We start from the raw sequence: 20,147 nt of genomic DNA, 5'->3' as shown, positions 1-20,147 counted from the left end.
GACAGGACCAGAAGTGTCACGAACTCTAACCATTGGTTACTGCCTCAGTGCTATTGGGTAGGTTCTGGTAGCAGTCAAGTCACCAAGTGAAACCTATCACATAGTTATCATAAATGATTTTAATGCAGTTGTTACCAAATATGGAATCAACTGAGAAACCCAAGTACATTTATTTTGCTGCAACAGTGCACAGAGAGTTTATTAATCACAGATTGTGCCATACTTCTGTATTACTTTCATATGCAACACTACTCTAAGTTGATTTTACATCTGAATCTACCTCTGTACTCTCCTAACCACTGCGAAGTGCATGGTAGAGGGTACGTCCTATTATACCAGTTATTAAGGCATTCACCAGATCCATTCACCTGTGGAGCATGGGATGAATGAGTGATTAAATGTCTGTGTGCATGCTATAATTAGTCCAATCTTTTCTTTGCAATCCCTATGGGAGCAATACTTAGGAGGATTGCAGTATAATCATAGATTCATCACATGCAGTTGGTTCTAGAAATTTTCTAAGTCGGTTTTCAGGGATAGTCTGTGTTTGTCTTCAAGTATCAGCCAGTCCAGTTCTTTCAGCATCTTTGTGTCATTATCTCAAAAGTTGAAAAAACCTGTGACCAATCATGCTTCCCTTCTTTGAATATGTTCAATATCTCCTGTTATTATTATCTGGCAAGGGTCTTACACTTCTGAATAACTTTCTAGGACAGGTTGCACAAATGTTTTGTATACAGTCTCCTTTGAGGACTGATCATATTTCCCTAGCACTCTACCAATGAACCCTATGTGATCATTAGATTCCATATCCCAACAAACTGTTACACCCAATTATTTGTATGAGTTGACCCATTCCACCTGTGACTAATTGATACCACAGTCATATTATACAAGGTTTTTTGTTTGTTTGTTTTTCATGTTTCTAACACTTAAAGCAAGTTGCCAAACTTTCACCAGTTTGAAACTTACCAAGATCAGACTGAATATTTCTGCACCTTCTTTCAGACAGTACTTCATTATACATAACTGCATCATCTGCAAAAAGTCTGAATTTGCTATTAATATTGACCACAAGGTCGTTACTATATAACATGAATGGCAATGGTCCCAACACACTTTCCTGGGGCACACAAGAAGTTATTTCATGTTTTTAAATGACTCTCCATACAAGATAACTTATGATATGCTTCCTACAAAAAAATTCTCAGTCCAGTCACAAAGTTCAGTTGGTAGCCCTTACAGCCATACATTCGACAGTAAGCATTGATGTGGTACTGAGTCAAATAGTTTTTGGAAATTGAGAAATACTGCATCTACATGACTGCCTTGATCAATAGCTTTCAGTATGTCACGTGAGAAAAGTGTGAGTTGGATTTCACATGGTCTCTGTTGTCAGAATCCATGCTGGTTGACATGGAGGATGTCATACATACAACAAATGGATGTCAAGGATATTGTACAGTAGTTTTGTGAGTTACTCCTGTTACCTTTCTCGTAAGCGGATGTGGCCTATGCTTTCTTCCTACTAATGGGCAAAGGTTTTTGTTTGAGGGATCTATGGTAGATTATACTAAAGAGATGGGCTTACTCAGCAACAAATTCAGTATGGAATCTGATAGGGATTCCATCTGACCCTGGAACTTTCTTCTATTTTAATGATTTCAGCTTTTTCTCAACACCACTGACACTAATATCTATGCCACTCATTTCTTAGTGATATGAGAACTTGGCTTTCTGTAGCAAAGGGACATCTGAATATAGAGTTAAGCATTTCTGATTTTGCTATGCTATTCTCAATTTCAGTTGCGTCACTTGTGAGTGACTGGACTCTAGCTTCAATGCCATTAACAGCCTTTACTTATGACTAGCATTTCTTTGGGTTTTATGAAATATCTTTTGACAATATTGTGTTATGGTAGTCATTGAAGGCTTCGTGCATTGCTCTTGTGACAGCCAAAGACATTTAATCCAGCCTATGCTTTGTTTTACACCTATTCTGCAGTAGTATCTGTTTCTTTAGATGTTGCTTTACAGTGACTGAATACCCTGGAGGATCACTCCTACCATGGAATATTCTACTTGGTTTACATATACCCAGTGCATAGTCATCTATTCTTTTAAGCTTGTGTCGTAGTTCCTCGGCATGCTCCTGAACTAAAATTTTCAAGTTGCTCATTGATGTATGACACTAGTGCTTCTTTATTTAGTTTACTGAATGTACATACCTTTCTACTTGTTTTAGTTGCCCTTTGTACTTTGGTAATCATTTTTGCTACAATAGCCACATCGTCACTGATACCAGTTTCAGTGTGGACGTCCTGAAAGAGGTCGGTCTGTTTGTTGCCATTAGGTCTACTATTTTTCCATCACAAGTGGGGTTTTAATAATTTGTTCTGGGAAGTTTTTGGAAAAGGCATTTAGTAATGTTTCAGAAGATGTCATACACACCACTAACGAAACTGTAATTATCCCAGATGATTGTTAGATGGTTAAAGTCTCCTCCAATGATTACAGTATGATTTGGAACATATGTGTGAACTGAGGTTGTCTCTAAAGTTTTTGGTTGCATCAGGAGGAGGGTCTGGTGGTCCGTAATAGGATCCAAATATAATCTCATGCCTATCCCTGATATAGTCTTGCCCAAACAACTCTTATGCAACTCTTCAGGCTTTCCCGGTGATCTAATGACATCTTGGGTTGTCGGGTGTTCTGCCAGATATCAGCATCATTCTTACACAATATTTCAGTAACGTAGCTTGTAACCTTCATCAGGTGCAGTCTCAGGTCGTACCTGATGAAGGTTACGAGTTACGTTACCAAAATATCATGCAAGAACGATGCTGATATCCAGCAGAACACCTGACAAACCAAGTTGTAACTCTCATGCAGCTTTAATTTCTGTCTTGGTAGATTTGATATTCTTGTCTGCTGTGCTGAATAAACCACCTCCGTTTCCCATTTGCCTGTACTTTCAGGATATGCTGAAATTTCCCCAAAAATCTCACTGCTGTAACTTCATGTTTTAAACAGCTTCACTGCATTTTAGGAGCACATCATATGTTGGCATTTTGTTGCAATTCCTTTGGCAGTTTACAACTAGGATTTTAATATACTTTCCTGTAGGGGGCATTTCTTTGGATCTTACACTGATACTTCCAGGTTTTCTGCAGCTAGATTGTTTGCTACCTGTGTAGTAGCCACTGATATGTAGTGCACACCTGAACCATTTAGAGAATCCCCACAGTTCTCAACCCTATGGCGCAAGTCTAGGAATTCACAGCCTAGTTTGTCATAGAACCTTCACAGTGTCTGGGTTAAGCCTCCCAATCGACTCAGAAGCAGGGCCATGAGCTGTTACAGGGGCAATGCTGCAGACTGTGAGCTTCATTGAAACTCCATGAGCAAGGTCGATTTCCTCAACCTTACCTACCAGCTGCTGAAATTATCCATCTTGGAGCTGAGATTACAGGCATAATTTATCCCATAGTGTGCCACAATCTGGAGTTGTTTACAGCCTATTTTATCAGTGACTGCTGGAACAGAATCTTCAACATGCTGAATGAGGCCTCCAGGCATATGCACAGAGTGCACAAGATGATCCTTCCCATTCCTTGCTGCCATTTCCCTAAGTGGTACCATCATTTGCCATGTGTCGGAATGGCCAATGATTAATAGACCCCAGCCTTTTGTATTTGCCTCACCTTCACAATCCCTAACAGGTGAAGTGAATCACTGCTTTATTTTGGTCTCAGCTGATGACAGCATCTCGGACTTGTTGGTTAGGGGAATGGGTGTAACAACCTAAGTTCTTCTTTGTACCTGTCTCACAGCACAGGACACCCAGACCTACCATTGTCATGGCACTCAGTCAAGTGGACAATGAAACGTTACTAGCTAGCAGTTATAAATAATTTCGGGGTTTTTTACTCATCCGTATCTGTCACTGCCATGGTCCTGAATTCTTAGACAATAACTGTAAAATAGACTGAAAAGTCCAATGAATATTTAATCAAGTATTAAGTTTCAGAATATTGATAATTGTAATTTCGAAAAATCCAACCTTCCTTTACAAAAATTCAAATAAATTTTAACATACTTACAATAATGAAATGAATGTTGCTTAACAAGCTACATGTTTTCTGCCCAATGTCACACAAAGTACTGCCCCCATGCCAACATGTCTCCCACTATTTATGTAATCGTTAACAATCTACTGTATTGCTGTACATGCTTTTTTAAATAAATAACAAACAAAATTAGCTTTTAGTACAGTATTTCATAAATTACATTGACTCTTATATATTAAACATATGAGTGAATCTTAGCACATTTATTAATTTATAAGTGTACACACTCTTAAGTACTGTTCATTAATAATACATAAGTAATTTTTATTAATTACAGAACATTCATGTTTAGGGCAATATCCCTACCAATTACAGGACCTACACCCTTCAATACAATTACAATGTAGTAACTGCCCTAGTTGTATCTATTCCACAAGTACATGTTTACCTACACCCCTATAGTATTTACGTCTGAAATTTTCTGTTTATGGTCAAAAAATATTTTTAAATCAGTTTTAATGGACTGTTACGTCTCGACAAGTAGTGATAGATTCTAAATTTCCTGCAGAAGGGACGGTATCCAGAGGAGAAATACCTTTGGTATTTCTGGTACATGACTCTTGGTAATCCTCCCAACATGCCCATTTGCAGCAGCTTCCAATTGCCTCACAGTACTCAGGGCACCAGCTGCTTAACATCAACTGTCTCATCCAATAGCTGAGAACAGCATACACCATGGATCCGCATTGTACCTGGTACGGTATTTTACAGAACAGTAAATAAATAACTTTCAACTAAGCTTTTCGATTCTCTTTTAACTTATGGGTCTGTCATGCTGCAAGTATTGCCAGTAGTATTTTAGAACTGAAGTGACTAACAGCAAAATGAGATATCTATTATGACAACAACAAAACTTGGTACAAAATTTCCTGTTTCTTTGAAACATGTTGATCAGCAACAAATTCAGTAAGAGCATTAATTTATTATAAATGTTGACAATATTGTATTGTTATTGTATTGTATTGTATTTTTATTGATCCAGGCAATCATAGTATTGTACAGCTGTACATATGATATTGGATAGGTCAAGAGAGCTATTTACAAGTAATTTTTACAAATTGATTTTTACATTATATACACTCCTGTTAAAAGAGAAATTAATGTGACACTTTGTTAGTTATTGCTGATTTACTATGAAAGAGGTTACACACAACACTTGCAATTTTAAAAAATTCATGAACATACGCGTTTGCAGTGTCAAAAAATTCTCAGGAATGTACCTTTTTTCAGATAAATAAAGAATGATTTTTTAAAATAAGGATAATGTGGCCAATAATTTCTAAAAATCACAAATTAAATTTACATTTGACCATATAGTACGAGTTTTTTGCGGTACTTACAAATTTAAAAAAAAAAGCATAATACATTATGATGTACATGATAATTGACACAATTAATGAAAGACTATGTGAACATGACATGAACAGAAGAATATCATAATCTAGGATTTCAAAGTAGGCCTGTATTGTATTGTATTGTATTTTTATTGATCCAGGCAATCATAGTATTGTACAGCTGTACATATGATATTGGATAGGTCAAGAGAGCTATTTACAGTAATTTTTACAAATTGATATTTACATTATTTTGTAGCAAGAAAATTATCTATCTTCAACAAAACAGTTAATACAAATCAAAGAGATGTAAGGTTTTACATACGATATTGGATAGGTCAAGGGAACATATTTGCAGGTAATATTTAATATATTGATTTTACATTATTTTGCAATGAGGAAGTTAGCTATCTTTAACAAAACAGTAAATGCAAATGTTGTATGATAAAATACAAACAGCCAATACAAATGCAATAGTAAAGTAGTCCAGTGTATTTCATAGACATGCACAGTATATAATTTTCAGACCTAATTGAACATTTATCATATTTTTTACATTTTTAACCCCTTTCAAAAAAAATGATCAACTGCATAAAAGCAATGGTCCAAGAGACATTTTTTTAACTTATGTGTGAAGGCTCTTGGGTTCTTTGTTGCTTTGATTTCATTGGGTAAATTATTATACATTTTTATCCCAACATTTAAAACACTTTTTTGGTAGCAGGTAGTTCTGGACTGAATCATATGTAGGTCAGATTGCTGCCTTGTTGCATAGTTATGAATATCTCCATTGAATTTTAGTGTGCAGTCATTGTTTAACAGGTATGACTTGACAAATGAGACGATATTATAAATGTAAGCAGAGGGCAGTGTCATAATGCCATTTGTTTTGAAATGTTGTCTGCATGATTCGTTATGTCTTAGATTACATATTATGCGTATTGCCATTTTTTGCATTTTGAAAATATATCTACCTCCAGGTGAGTTCCCCCAAAATATGATTCCATACTGTAATGTAGAATGGAAGTAAGCGTAATATACATGTATGAGAACAGATTTTGTGACTGATTTTTTGAGTATCCTTAAAATGTAACACACAGTTGAGAGCTTTTTTGAGATATAATTTGTGTGTGTCTCCCACTTAAGATTTTCTGCAAGCCATATGCCAAGAAACTTGACAGAGTCCACACACATAAGCTCTTGGTTATTTAGAATCACATCAGGCATTTCTTGTTTTTGGGATGAGAGTCTGAAGTTGATGTAGGTTGTTTTCTGTATGTTTATAATCAGTTTGTTCTCGTTGAACCATTTGCTGAGTGACGACATAAGCGGTTTAATTTTTTGGTTGTGGTCCTCTGTATCAGTACCCATTATTAGAATACTTGTGTCATCGGCAAATAGTGTGGTATTTCCTGTAGCAAGCTTTGTGCTTATATCATCAATGTATAGCAGAAACAGTATGGGTCCCAGGATTGAGCCTTGTGGCACACCATATCTAATAGGCATTGTGTCAGAGGAGTGGACAGTAGATTGATGGGTGGTTGTATTCTTTTTTTCAAAATTAATTTCAACTTTTTGAAATCTGTTTGACAGGTAAGATTCTAACCATTTGTTTGCAATTCCTCTTATACCTTTATTTGCTAACTTCTTAAGGAGTATGGTATGGTCAATTACATCAAACGCTTTGGATAAATCTAAAAAGATACCAGTAGTGATTTCTTTATTATCCAGTGCTTTTAAGGTTTCGTTGAGATACTCATAAATAGCTGTGGTAGTTGTCTTTTGCTTTCTAAAACCATGCTGGTGTTTTGTCAATAAGGATAGTTTATTAGTAAAGTCTTCCAATCTGGCGTAAAATAATTTTTCAAGTATTTTTGAGAATGAGCTGAGTTGTGCTATGGGCCGGTAATTGGCTACATAATTTTTAGAGCCCTTTTTGTGAAGTGGGGTAATTTTAGAAGTCTTTAGTAGGTCAGGGAAAACTCCATTTGTAAAGGATGCATTTATTATGTGGGTTAGGGGTTCTACAATGGATTCTCCACATTTCTTTACAATTAAATCTATCCAACACAAGGGTGTCTCACACAAAGAAAAATTCTGAAGTTGGCTTATATATGTAAATAAATGTGCAAATTGCACAGATTTTTTACTTAGCTGAATTTGTGACCCTCTACAGTGCAGCATCAGTTTATCTCTGTTAACATTTTGAAAGTAGTGGAGCATCAATCAAAGAACGTCTTCTGCTTGTCATGGCTAACAATGTTTGGTAACTTCCTACTCCTGTCTGTCTGTCTTTTCCTAAACAGGACAACTTTATGTTTTTCATTGATATATTTATTGTTATTTATGAGTTGTCTTGCTTGTAGCTTTTAGTCATAAATAACATTTGATTTGTTCCTATTTGAACAGATGTATCTTTGTTTCAGTTATCACTTCACCTTAGTTTTGCATGCCTATTTTCTCTCATTATCTCAAAAAGCAAGAGACAATTTTTCTGAAAAACATGATGAATTGACATCTTGTTATTGATTTTAAATTGAACTGTGTTATCATAGAATTTTAGTTATCTTTATCATGTTTGGAACTATGTATAATGGAATATAATTTGTTCAACAGTGACATTTCGAGAAGCAGAACAGCAGCATGGTGCTGAAATAACTGGTCTTAATACCAGCTGTAATGTAGCACAGCTAGTTAGTTCAGGCCTGTTGGCCTTGAAGCAACCACAGACCCCAAGCAGCAGGAACAGGGGTGGAAGTGGTGGCAACACAGTGGCAGCTGTATTTCGATTACTTGGTTTGGAGCCTTCACGTCTTCGAGCAGTCACTCTCAATTCTCTTCTTTTTATTGCACAGCTTGTAAGTAAATATTACTGCAGAATGGATTTGCATTCCTTGCACTTATGAAACACTGAAATAAAGTTGTATTCTTAGGAATATCTAATTTTTTATGTACTGTGCACCAGCGTAGGAAGAACAACTTAAATTTTTCTACTGTCATAGAGTTCTGTCTTACTTTTTTCTATTTTAAGCAGTGTAATGCATAGTATTGATCACATAGAGACATTTTCTATAATAAAATGATCACACTAAATATGTACAACTAACAAAATTTTCTCCACAGTGTTGTATATTACTCAGCACAGCATAACAACTTAGCCTGTTATACCAATACCAATGCTGAATGTTGAAACTAAATCAGAAACTTACTTTCTGTGGTTACTTTTTTTGTAGACACATCCTGTTGTATTTCCAAAAGCATTTTTTGTCAGTTTTACATTTTAATTTATACTATTTCACTATAAATTTAAATGTAGCCAAAGACTCACAGACAAATAAAAATTAATCGTTGCCAAAATAGCTGTGCATGAAGTGTTCAACAAATTTGAAACTTGACAGAAAATCCAAAGAAGTTTTGGTGAACAGATCAAAGCCACCCATCCAGAAACTGTGTGACCATAGTGGTGCTGAAATGGAGGACAACACAAAAAAAGCCCAAAATACTAAACGTGCTATTCAAAATAGTTCCGCAGTGGAAATCATCATACAAATGACAGGATGGCTGATATCAAATTAAGTGACCATGGGGTAGAAAAGCAACTGAAATTGCTCATCAGATGGAAGGCTACTGGACCTGATGGAATACTAATAAGATTCTGTTGAGAGTATGCAAAGGAATTCCCCCGTCCCAACAACAGTGTGCCACAGGTACTTGGAGGAACAAAGTGTTCTAGATGATTGGAAAAAAGCTCAGGCTACTTCTGGTTAAAAGAAGGGCCATCAAGTAGATGCACAAAACTGTAGGCCTATATCTCTGACATTGGTCAGTTGTAGATTTTTGGAATATTTTATCTTTGCATATTATGACACTTATGGAGGCCAAAAATCTCATTGATAGGAACCAATATGGGTTCTGAAAACAATGAGCAAGTGTAGTTGTTCCATTAAGTTTCGGGTGTGCAGCCGCAAGAAACTTAATGGAACAGTCTTTGCGCCGCCAAAACCTGAAGATTCACATCAGGTCTGTAGTTTTCTATTTTAAGCTTATCATACTGCTGGCTGCCTTGGGTGCTGCTATCTTAATCTGCTCCCCAAAATTCCTGCTTAATGTCTGGGGTATATTCAAAAAGTAATTATTTACGTAATTAGGCATGGCATATTTATCTACCATTCTATTCTCCTCATCTTTTAGAATAATTTCCTTATCTTTGATAGGTACCCCGGTTTCTTTTCTCACAATTTCCCATACTATTTTAGTTTTATTTCTGGACTGTTTTATTTCTATGTCATTACTTAGTAACTTTGCATTTGCAATTACTCGGTATATTTTCCTATACCTTTTTACATATTCTATAAAATCAGTATCTGCACACTCCCTCAACTCTAAATTGAGCTTTTTCATGTTTTCACATGGTTTCTCCCCCCATGAACCATGGACCTTGCCGTTGGTGGGGAGGCTTGCGTGCCTCAATGATACAGATAGCCGTACCGTAGGTGCGACCACAACGGAGGGGTTTCTGTTGAGAGGCCAGACAAACGTGTGGTTCCTGAAGAGGAGCAGCAGCCTTTTCAGTAGTTGCAGGGGCAACAGTCTGGATGATTGACTGATCTGGCCTTGTAACACTAACCAGAATGGCCTTGCTGTTCTGGTACTGCGAACGGCTGAAAGCAAGGGGAAACTACAGCCGTAATTTTTCCTGAGGGCATGCAGCTTTACTGTATGATTAAATGATGATGGCGTACTCTTGGGTAAAATATTCCGGAGGTAAAATAGTCCCCCATTTGGATCTCCGGGCGGGGACTACTCAGGAGGACGTCGTTATCAGGAGAAAGAAAACTGGCATTCTACGCCGTGGAATGTCAGATCCCTTAATTGGGCAGGTAGGTTAGAAGATCTAAAAAGGGAAATGGATAGCTTAAAGTTAGATATAGTGGGAATTAGTGAAGTTCGGTGGCAGGAGGAACAAGACTTTTGGTCAGGTGAATACAGGGTTATAAATACAAAATCAAATAGGGGTAATGCAGGAGTAGGTTTAATGATGAATAAAAAAAATAGGAGTACGGGTAACCTACTATAAACAGCATAGTGAACACATTATTGTGGCCAAGATAGACATGAAGCCTAGACCTACTACAATAGTACAAGTTTATATGCCAACTAGCTCTGCAGATGATGAAGAAATTGATGAAACGTATGATGAGATAAAAGAAATTATTCAGGTAGTGAAGGTACACGAAAATTTAATAGTCATGGGTGACTGGAATTCGAGAGTAGGAAAAGGGAGAGAAGGAAACATAGTAGGTGAATATGGATTGGGGCTAAGAAATAAAAGAGGAAGCCGCCTGATAGAATTTTGTGCAGACCATAACTTAGTCATAGCTAACACTTTGTTCAAGAATCATGAAAGAAGGTTGTATACATGGAAGAACCCTGTAGATAGTAGAAGATATCAGGTAGATTATATAATGGTAAGACAGAGATTTAGGAACCAGATTTTAAATTGTAAGACATTTCCAGGGGCAGATGTGGACTCTGACCACAATCTATTGGTTATGAACTGTAGATTGAAACAGAAGAAACTGCAAAAAGGTGGGAATTTAATGAGATGGGACCTGGATAAACTGACTAAACCAGAGATTGTACAGAGTTTCAGGGAGAGCATAAGGGAACAATTGACAAGAATGGGGGAAAGAAATACAGTAGAAGAAGAATGGGTAGCTTTGAGGGATGAAGTAGTGAAGGCAGCAGAGGATCAAGTAGGTAAAAAGACGAGGGCTAGCAGAAATCCTTGGGTGACAGAAGAAATATTGAATTTATTTGACAAAAGGAGAAAATATAAAAATGCAGTAAATGAAGCAGGCAAAAAGGAATACAAACGTCTCAAATATGAGATCGACAGGAAGTGCAAAATGGCTAAGCAGGCATGGCTAGAGGGCAAATGTAAGGATGTAGAGGCTTATCTCACTAGGGGTAAGATAGATACTGCCTACAGGAAAATTAAAGAGACTTTTGGAGAAAAGAGAACCACTTGTATGAATACCAAGAGCTCAGATGGAAACCCAGTTCTAAGCAAAGAAGGGAAAGCAGAAAGGTGGAAGGAGTATATAGAGGCTAACAAAGAGATAGAGGGGCTGGCCAGTACTTACCTCAGCTCAGTACAGCCGATAGATACACAAAAAACAGAACCGAAAACTTACGTTCCTAGCTTTCGGAACAAATGTTCCTTCATCAGGGAGGGGAGAGGGGAAAGAAAGGGAAGAAGGGAAAGTAGATTCAGTTACTCACAACCCTGGTTATGAAGCAACAGGGAAAGGAAAACAGGGAGGGTAGCAAGGATGGAGGCATGGTTGTCAGAGGGAAGCCAAAGATATTCTACTGTAAGTAATGTGCCAGCTTCAAACCAAAGAGGATGCATACAGAAGTAAAGAGGTATATCGTATAAAGATAAACACAACTATGTAGGGTGAAAAGATGCGTGAATGGCTAAAGAGGAAAGGGAAAGAGGAGAAGACTGAAGAGTAAATGGGAGTGAGGTTGTTTAACGTAGGTTCAGTCCAGGGGGATGGTGGGATGAAAGGATGTGTTGGAGTGCAAACGCTCCCTTCCCTACAGCCTAGGTATTTGTGGCAAACGTATCTGCTCCAGTAACGAATCCGTCAACAATTACACCAATAACCTGACCAGTGCTTTCCTCTCCCGCAACTATCCTGCAGACCTTGTCCACAAACAGATCTCCCAAGCAATACGTTCCTCCCCATCCAACAACAATGTTCCTACCCCCAGACCACACAGAAGCATCCCCCTTGTCACCCAATATTATCCTGGCCTCGAAAACATCAACAAATTACTCCGCCAGGGATATGACTTTCTCAAGTCAACCCCTGAAATGAGATCATCCCATGACAAAATTCTCCCCACACCACCCAGAGTTGCCTTTTGTCGCCCACCTAACCTCCGTAACATCCTTGTTAAACCCTACAATATTCCCAGACTACCTTCTCTACCCAGCGGTTCCTACCCCTGTAACCGACCCCGCTGCAAAACCTGCCCCATGCATCCCCCCACAACCACCTACTTCAGCCCCGCTACTGGTAAAACATACACAATTCACGGCAGGGCCACGTGTGAAACTGCACACGTGATTTATCAACTGACATGCTTGCACTGCACAGCCTTTTACATCGGTATGGCAACAACTAAACTGGCTGAGCGCATGAACGGACACAGATGAACTGTCCGCTTAGGAGATGTCCAATACCCAGTACCGGAGCATGCCCTCCAGCATAATTCTAGGGACCTAGGAACCTGCTACACCATATGTGCCATTTGGCTACTCCCACCCAACACCAGTCCCTCTGAACTGCAGAGATGGGAACTTGCACTCCAACACATCCTTTCATCCCGCCATCCCCCTGGACTGAACCTACGTTAAACAACCTCACTCCCATTTACTCTTCAGTCTTCTCCTCTTTCCCTTTCCTCTTTAGCCATTCATGCATCTTTTCATCCTACATAGTTGTGTTTATCTTTATACTATATACCTCTTTACTTCTGTATGCATCCTCTTTGGTTTGAAGCTGGCACATTACTTACAGTAGAATATCTTTGGCTTCCCTCTGACAACCATGCCTCCATCCTTGCTACCCTCCCTGTTTTCCTTTCCCTGTTGCTTCATAACCTGGGTTGTGAGTAACTGAATCTACTTTCCCTTCTTCCCTTTCTTTCCCCTCTCTCCTCCCTGATGAAGGAACATTTGTTCCGAAAGCTAGGAACATAAGTTTACGGTTCTGTTTTTTGTGTATGTATCGGCTGTACTGAGCTGAGGAAAGTACTGGCCAGCCCCTCTATCTCTCTGTTAGTATTTGTTTCACATCTTTATATGAGATTTTCCATTAATCATTTGGAGTATATAGAGGGTCTATACAAGGGCGATGTACTTGAGGACGATATTATGGAAATGGGAGAGGATGTAGATGAAGATGAAATGGGAGATATGATACATTCCATTAGAACTACTGACAGCCTTGGGAAAGCCAGTCCTGACAAAACTCTACCATCTGGTGAGCAAGATGTATGAGACAGGCGAAATACCCTCAGACTTCAAGAAGAATATAATAATTCCAATCCCAAAGAAAGCTGGTGTTGACAGATGTGAAAATTACCGAACTATCAGTTTAATAAGTCACAGCTGCAAAACACTAATGCGAATTCTTTACAGTTGAATGGAAAAACTAGTAGAACCTCGGGGAAGATCAGTTTGGATTCTGTAGAAATATGGGAACACGTGAGGCAATACTGACTCTACGACTTATTTTAGAAGCTAGATTAAGAAAAGGCAAACCTATGTTTCTAGCATTTGTAGACTTAGAGAAATCTTTTGACCATGTTGATTGGAATACTCTCTTTCAAATTCTGAAAGTGGCAGGGGTAATATACAGGGAGCGAAAGGCTATTTACAATTTGTACAGAAACCAGATGGCAGTTATAAGAGTCGAAGGGTATGAAAGGGAAGCGGTGGTTGGTAAGGGAGTGAGACAGGGTTGTAGCCTATCCCCGATGTTATTCAATCTGTATATTGAGCAAGCAGTAAAGGAAACGAAAGAAAAGTTCAGAATAGGTATTAATATCCATGGAGAAGAAATAAATACTCTGAGGTTCGCCGATGACATTGTGATTCTGTCAGAGACCGGAATGGACTTGGAAGAGCTGTTGAAAGGAATGGACAGTGTCTTGAAAGGAGGGTATAAGATGAACATCAACCAAAGCAAAACGAGGATAATGGAATGTAGTCGAATTAAGTCAGGTGATGCTGAGGGAATTAGATTAGGAAATGAGACACTTAAAGTAGTAAAGGAGTTTTGCTATTTGGGGAGCAAAATAACTGATGATGGTCGAAGTAGAGAGGATATAAATGTGGACTGGCAATGGCAAGGAAAGCGTTTCTGAAGAAGAGAAATTTGTTAACATTGAGTATAGATTTAAATGTCAGGAAGTCGTTTCTGAAAGTATTTGTATGGAGTGTAGCTATGTATGGAAGTGAAACATTGACGATAAATAGTTTGGACAGGAAGAGAATAGAAGCTTTCGAAATGTGGTGCTACAGAAGAATGCTGAAGATTAGATGGGTGGATCACATAACTAATGAGGAGGTATTGAATAGAATTGGGGAGAAGAGGAGTTTGTGGCACAACTTGACTAGAAGAAGGGATCGGTTGGTAGGACATGTTCTGAGACATCGAGGGATCACCAATTTGGTATTGGAGGGCAGCGTGGAAGGTAAAAATCGAAGAGGGAGACCAAGAGATGAATACACTAAGCAGATTCAGAAGGATGTAGGCTGCAGTAGGTACTGGGAGATGAAGAAGCTTGCACAGGATAGAGTAGCATGGAGAGCTGCATGAAACCAGTCTCAGGACTGAAGACCACAACAACAACAACATGATTTCTTAATGCCAAAAGTCATCCAAGAACTTGACTTTATGTGTCCAGTAGACTTGATTCTGGTCAGTTTCTTTGGGAAACACACCTCAAGGTTCATCATATAAATCGATGCAAATACACCATATGCCTCATCTGTACTTGTTTGTTTCTTAACATCTAACCAATTTTCATTTTCTAAGATACTTATGAACTGATGACAGCTGTCCACAGAGAAGTTTCTTTTGTAAATATTATTTACACCTTTATCTTCCTTTGACCTTATAGGGATTTCAATGGTGAGAGCATTATGGTCAGACAATCCTAAATCTATGTTTGTTACCTCTATGTCAGTTGTTGACATATTTGAGAAAATGTTGTCTATGAGGCTATTGGAGGTGTTTGTTATTCTAGTTGAATTGTTTATGTGTGGTGACATGTTGAAACTCTTTAATATGTCCAAAAATTGCCTTTTTTGTTGACTTTCAACTAGAAGATTAATACTGAAATCACCGGAAAGAATAATCACAGTTTCTTTTTTGTAAAAAGTATTTAGCAACAATTCTAATTTATCAAAAAATACTTCTATGTTTCCACATGGTGACCTATACACTGTTATGACTATGACTTTTTTCATCAGGCCATATAGCTGGACAGCACCTGCTTCAAAGAACTTTTCAATACTTAAGTTCTCTGCTTCACATCTCTTTTTAAATTCTAACTCTTGTCTAAGGTAAATACCAACTCCACCACCTTTTCCAATTTTCCTACTATAATGATTTGCCAGTTTAAATGGATTAATATGAACACTACTAATTTCATGGTCCTTACACCAATGTTCAGTAATACACAAGACATCAGGTTGGGTGTTACTGCTATTGCGAGTTCACAATATTAGTTCTTGGGGCACTGCACATTTAGAGTCATAATCTGTAGAACAGGGGAACGAGCACCGATGGTATTTCTCCTTTCGTTTAACACTGTTATCCTGGAGTTTTCATTAAGGCTGGATACCAAAAATCCTGTTTCTTGTTTCTGTTGCTTTTCCTACTTGAAATGGATGATGCTGATTAATTGTGCATACTAGCTGTGGCAGCTGATGACATTTTAATATTAACTATAGCATATGTTGATGTTTTTAGTGCTTCAGCAAATGTTGCTCTTGTTACGGTTTTCATTTCTTCTGCTTCAGCCCTCATTTGAAGTGGGATTTTAGGGAACTTTTCTATTGGTATACAGCTTATTTCTTCTTGTATCTTTCCACCCATCATCTTTTTTTCCATAATAGTTCCTGTGCTGTCCATGCCTCGTGAAATGATTTCTCTCTGAGCCGTTTGCATCCACAAAAGTTGCACACTTAAAAGCACAGCAGATCTTCCTAAATTTAATATTTGTTGACTTTATTTCTATGTTTACACATGATTCCTTGACTAGATCATGTATATGTGGCACACTTACAACAAGAACCTTTAAATTTAGATCTGACAGCTTTTTTAGAATTGTTTGAAGTGCCCTTGTCACTAGTTGGCTTTCATTTTTGTATATGCCATTTGCTCCAGCTATTAGCACACAGCATTTTCCAGTCTTAACTAAGTTTTCACAGTTATTTACTGTTTCATTAAAGGAAGCACCAGGTTTGACAATGCCTGTTACTTTAAATTGGGACTGCCGATCATTTATTATTTGTGCCACACCCTTTGCATGACTATCACCTAATACACAGACTTTATATTTGATATTGTGAGAAGTTTCATGGGGCTTTTTGCAGTTGATGCTGTTACATACAGAGAAGTCACAATGCTAAGAAAATTATCACAAAATGCAGGAAGACCTGCAGAGGAACAATGCTTGCTGCAAGGAGTGGCAGTCAACCCTCAACATAAATAAATGTAACATATTGTGAATAGAAAGATCCTTTATTGTATGATTGCACAATTGCAGGACAATCACTGGAAGCAGTTACTTCTGTAAAGTATCTGGGATCATATTACTGACAATCGGCCATTACGGAACTTCTTTTTTATGAATCTTCTGAAGACCATATAACATGGGTGGCACAAAACAATGAGGTCTTAGTCTTTTGGCCACTTTTTTCAGAATAGAATAAGAATTCAACAGTGCTGATGTTCTCCTTTCCACTTTCACTGTGGAATTTTTTTCAATCTTCTGATATATTGGTTAATTCAGCAACTTATAAATCTTCTGTTGATAAACCTCAAGTGGCAAAGCATGTTGGCATTTCCCTTATCCACTGGTGAGACCACTGTGTGAGGATCTTCTTGTAGCTTTCTTAGTGCGGCCCTTTCTATGGCAGAAATGTTGCTCTTCTGAGGTCGAGCTTTCATGAGTGCATGACTTGTTTCATGTCTTATTACTTCTGCAGAATCACTAGGAAGAGGTCTAACAGCTTCCTCAATAGCACTAATAAAATCAGTCAGTGGCAGGTTTCTCAGTGTAGGGGTGAAGTTCAAGCCTTTGCCAAGCACAGACAGTGTTATGTTGCCCAAAACCTTATCTGTTAAATTGACCATGGAGCATCAAAAAATATCTTCTTGCAGTAACTTTGCTAATAGGTGACTGATCTATGAAAACTGTCCTGATGTAGACTCCTTATGAACCCAGTCTGATTCTGCCCAGGTCACACCATCGACCCATGCCTAGGAAAGTGATGGCAGGCTGGATGCAACCTTCATATGCAGATGAAACAACTGTTTCGATATGGCATCAGTTCACACCAAGTAAACCAGATCCTCTCTTTCACTAGTGCTAGGCTCACATTTTGTGTAATGAATATTTGCAGTGGTGGTCTGGATAAAATTTCTCACTCTGGCAAACTTCGGAATAAGGCCATTGTCCTGACACATCAGTAAAAAATACAGAACTTAACAATCTTGCTTGCTTATTGCGTAGCTTGTCCAACTTCTGAATTTTTAATGCCATCACCACCCCGAAGAGCTATCTGATACGATTCTTGCAGTTTTCCCGGTGTACTGAATATTCGATGAGGTTTCGGGATTGCAGTCAGATCATGTTAACTTCTTGCCATAATATTTCAGCTGCTAACCATCCAACCATCTTCAGGTGAGTGTCCACCAGTGGAGACTGAAGATGGTTGGACAATGGCCAAAAGACTAAGACATCATAGTTCTGTGCTACCCAGGTTATATGGTCTTCTGAAGATTCATAAAAAAGAAGTTAAGATATGGCCAATTGTCAGTAATATGATCATGTATAATTTCGTATATGTCTAACCTCTCTACTCAGACATTTTGTGGGGAAGAGTGCACATCATTTTCATAACTTGGCTGCTTTTATCAATAGACTGAAGTCACTCCAACTCAGTGAAACTGACCTACTAGTGAGCTTCAATGTCATCTCATTTTTCACTAAGGTGTCTCTTATGGACTCATTGTCACTCAACAGCAGTAAGTTCACAGCCGACAAAACAACACTTTTTCATCATGTCCTTTCCTCAAACTACTTTTTATTTAACAATGAGCAGACTGACCTTGTTGCCACGAGCAGTCCTCTCCCCGTTTTGGTATCAAGCTTTTTTATGGAAGACTTTGAGGAAAGGGCACATGATTTGCCAGAACTTAAACAGAGAGTCTTCCGACAATATGTGGATGACGCTTCTTAGTGTGGCCCAATGCTGAAGAAGAACTGTCATGTTTCTTGCAACATCTGAATGCAACCCACAAGAACATTTAGTTTATGATGGGAATAGAGAATGATGGTTGTTTACCATTTTTGGACAGCTTGGTTACTGGGAGAGTGGATGGCTCATTAGGACATTCTGTGTTCCATAAGCCCACACATACAGACCTCTACCTGCAATCATGGATTTGCCATCACCCTTCACAAACTACTGGCATCCTTAGAATGTTAGTGCACCAGGCTCATGTTGGTTCTATGAAGACCACCTTACAAAGGGGCTACAACATCTACAGTTGGTGTTCAAAGATAATGGTTACCCTCCACACCAGATTAGCACAGCTCTAAAGAGGAAGAAACATGAGCACCCACAACATCAAGAAGATAAGCAGCTGTTCAAGACCAGGGTCTTCCTTTCATACGTCAGCAACCTTTCATCTAAAGTAGGCAGGATCCTAAGGAATCATCAAGTAATCTTCTGGCCACCCTTCTCATTGTGGTAAAAGACAATCTGGTTCCGCAGAAGGCTGGTTCTACATAACTCTTTGACAGTGTGACAAAGCTTACATAGGTCAGACGATACGCACAGTACATGAAAGATGCATTGAACTTGAGTGCCACACTTGCCTTTCACAATCCTGTAAATCAGCCGTAGCTTTTAGTACCACAGGAGACTCTATGGATATTTCTGCCACAAAAATCTTGGCCCCAGCGAGAACTTTTTGGGATTCAGTAATTAAAGAATTTGTGGAAATATAACTAGCATAAAAGCTTATAAATCATGATGGCGGCTTTCAACTGGACAAGGCTTGGGACCTGGTGATCTCTCTAGTTTCTTCGAGAGAAAACACTTTATTCATAATGACATGTCTGGTGACATCTGACATCTGGTTTTAGTGACACGAGTGCACACTCCAACAGAGGGTGGACATGTAATTTCACCTTTACGCATGTGCTTGTGCACCACAGATAGAACAGTATTTGCAGAGAGTGCAAATTGGAATAGAGGACACTCCTGTGATGGCCACCAAAGTGCATGCATTTCTGCACCAGTTTTTGCTATAAAGCCAATGCCGGGAACTTGCAGTCTCCAGTGGCATACACTCACCTGAAGATGGTTGGACAGTTAGCAGCCAAAATATTGTAACAAGAAGTCAACATGATCCAGCTGCAATCCAAAAACCTCCTCAAATATTCCTCCTATGAATATATTGTGAAAACACTATGAAGATAAAATAAGAGCCCTTACTGTGGTTTCCCACAATTGTTCTGCCCGCAAACTATTTATGTCTGGAACAGGAAAGAGGAGAAGTGACAGTGCTTTACAAAGTACTCTGTGCAAATCACCATAAGGTGGTATGTGGAGTATAGATGCAGATGTAGAAATCACCTACTTGAATTTCTGTCCATCATTTACTTTCAAGAGGTGAAATGTATAGTGCTGCTGATAGACAGGTATAAAAGTAAATGTGACACATTTCTCACTTTCTGAACTAAAAATTCCTTGCTTGGGGAGGAGAGAGGGGCAGGTTGGGGACGATTAAAAAGAAAGGGTAGGTGACTCAAATTCTAGGATGAGAGGGATCAACCTGCAGTGAGGACAAAGATAGAC

The 20,147-nt window shown here is 38.5% G+C and overlaps 1 protein-coding gene across 2 annotated transcripts in view; it reads left to right on the top strand.

The window, feature by feature from the left end:
• Window positions 1–20,147, top strand: part of LOC126412882 (uncharacterized) — a 104,385-nt gene that overhangs the window by 9,469 nt on the left and 74,769 nt on the right. For both annotated transcript variants that reach the window (XM_050082772.1, XM_050082773.1), the window contains exon 2: window positions 8,081–8,322. In XM_050082772.1, the coding sequence (XP_049938729.1) occupies window positions 8,081–8,322 (242 nt within the window). The remainder of the gene's footprint in view (window positions 1–8,080; window positions 8,323–20,147) is intronic.

This window comes from Schistocerca serialis, chromosome 7 (assembly GCF_023864345.2).
Source record: "Schistocerca serialis cubense isolate TAMUIC-IGC-003099 chromosome 7, iqSchSeri2.2, whole genome shotgun sequence".
NCBI lineage: Eukaryota > Metazoa > Arthropoda > Insecta > Orthoptera > Acrididae > Schistocerca > Schistocerca serialis.
The sequence above is the reverse complement of the archived record's forward strand: the minus strand, read 5'-3'. Positions and strand labels throughout refer to the sequence as shown.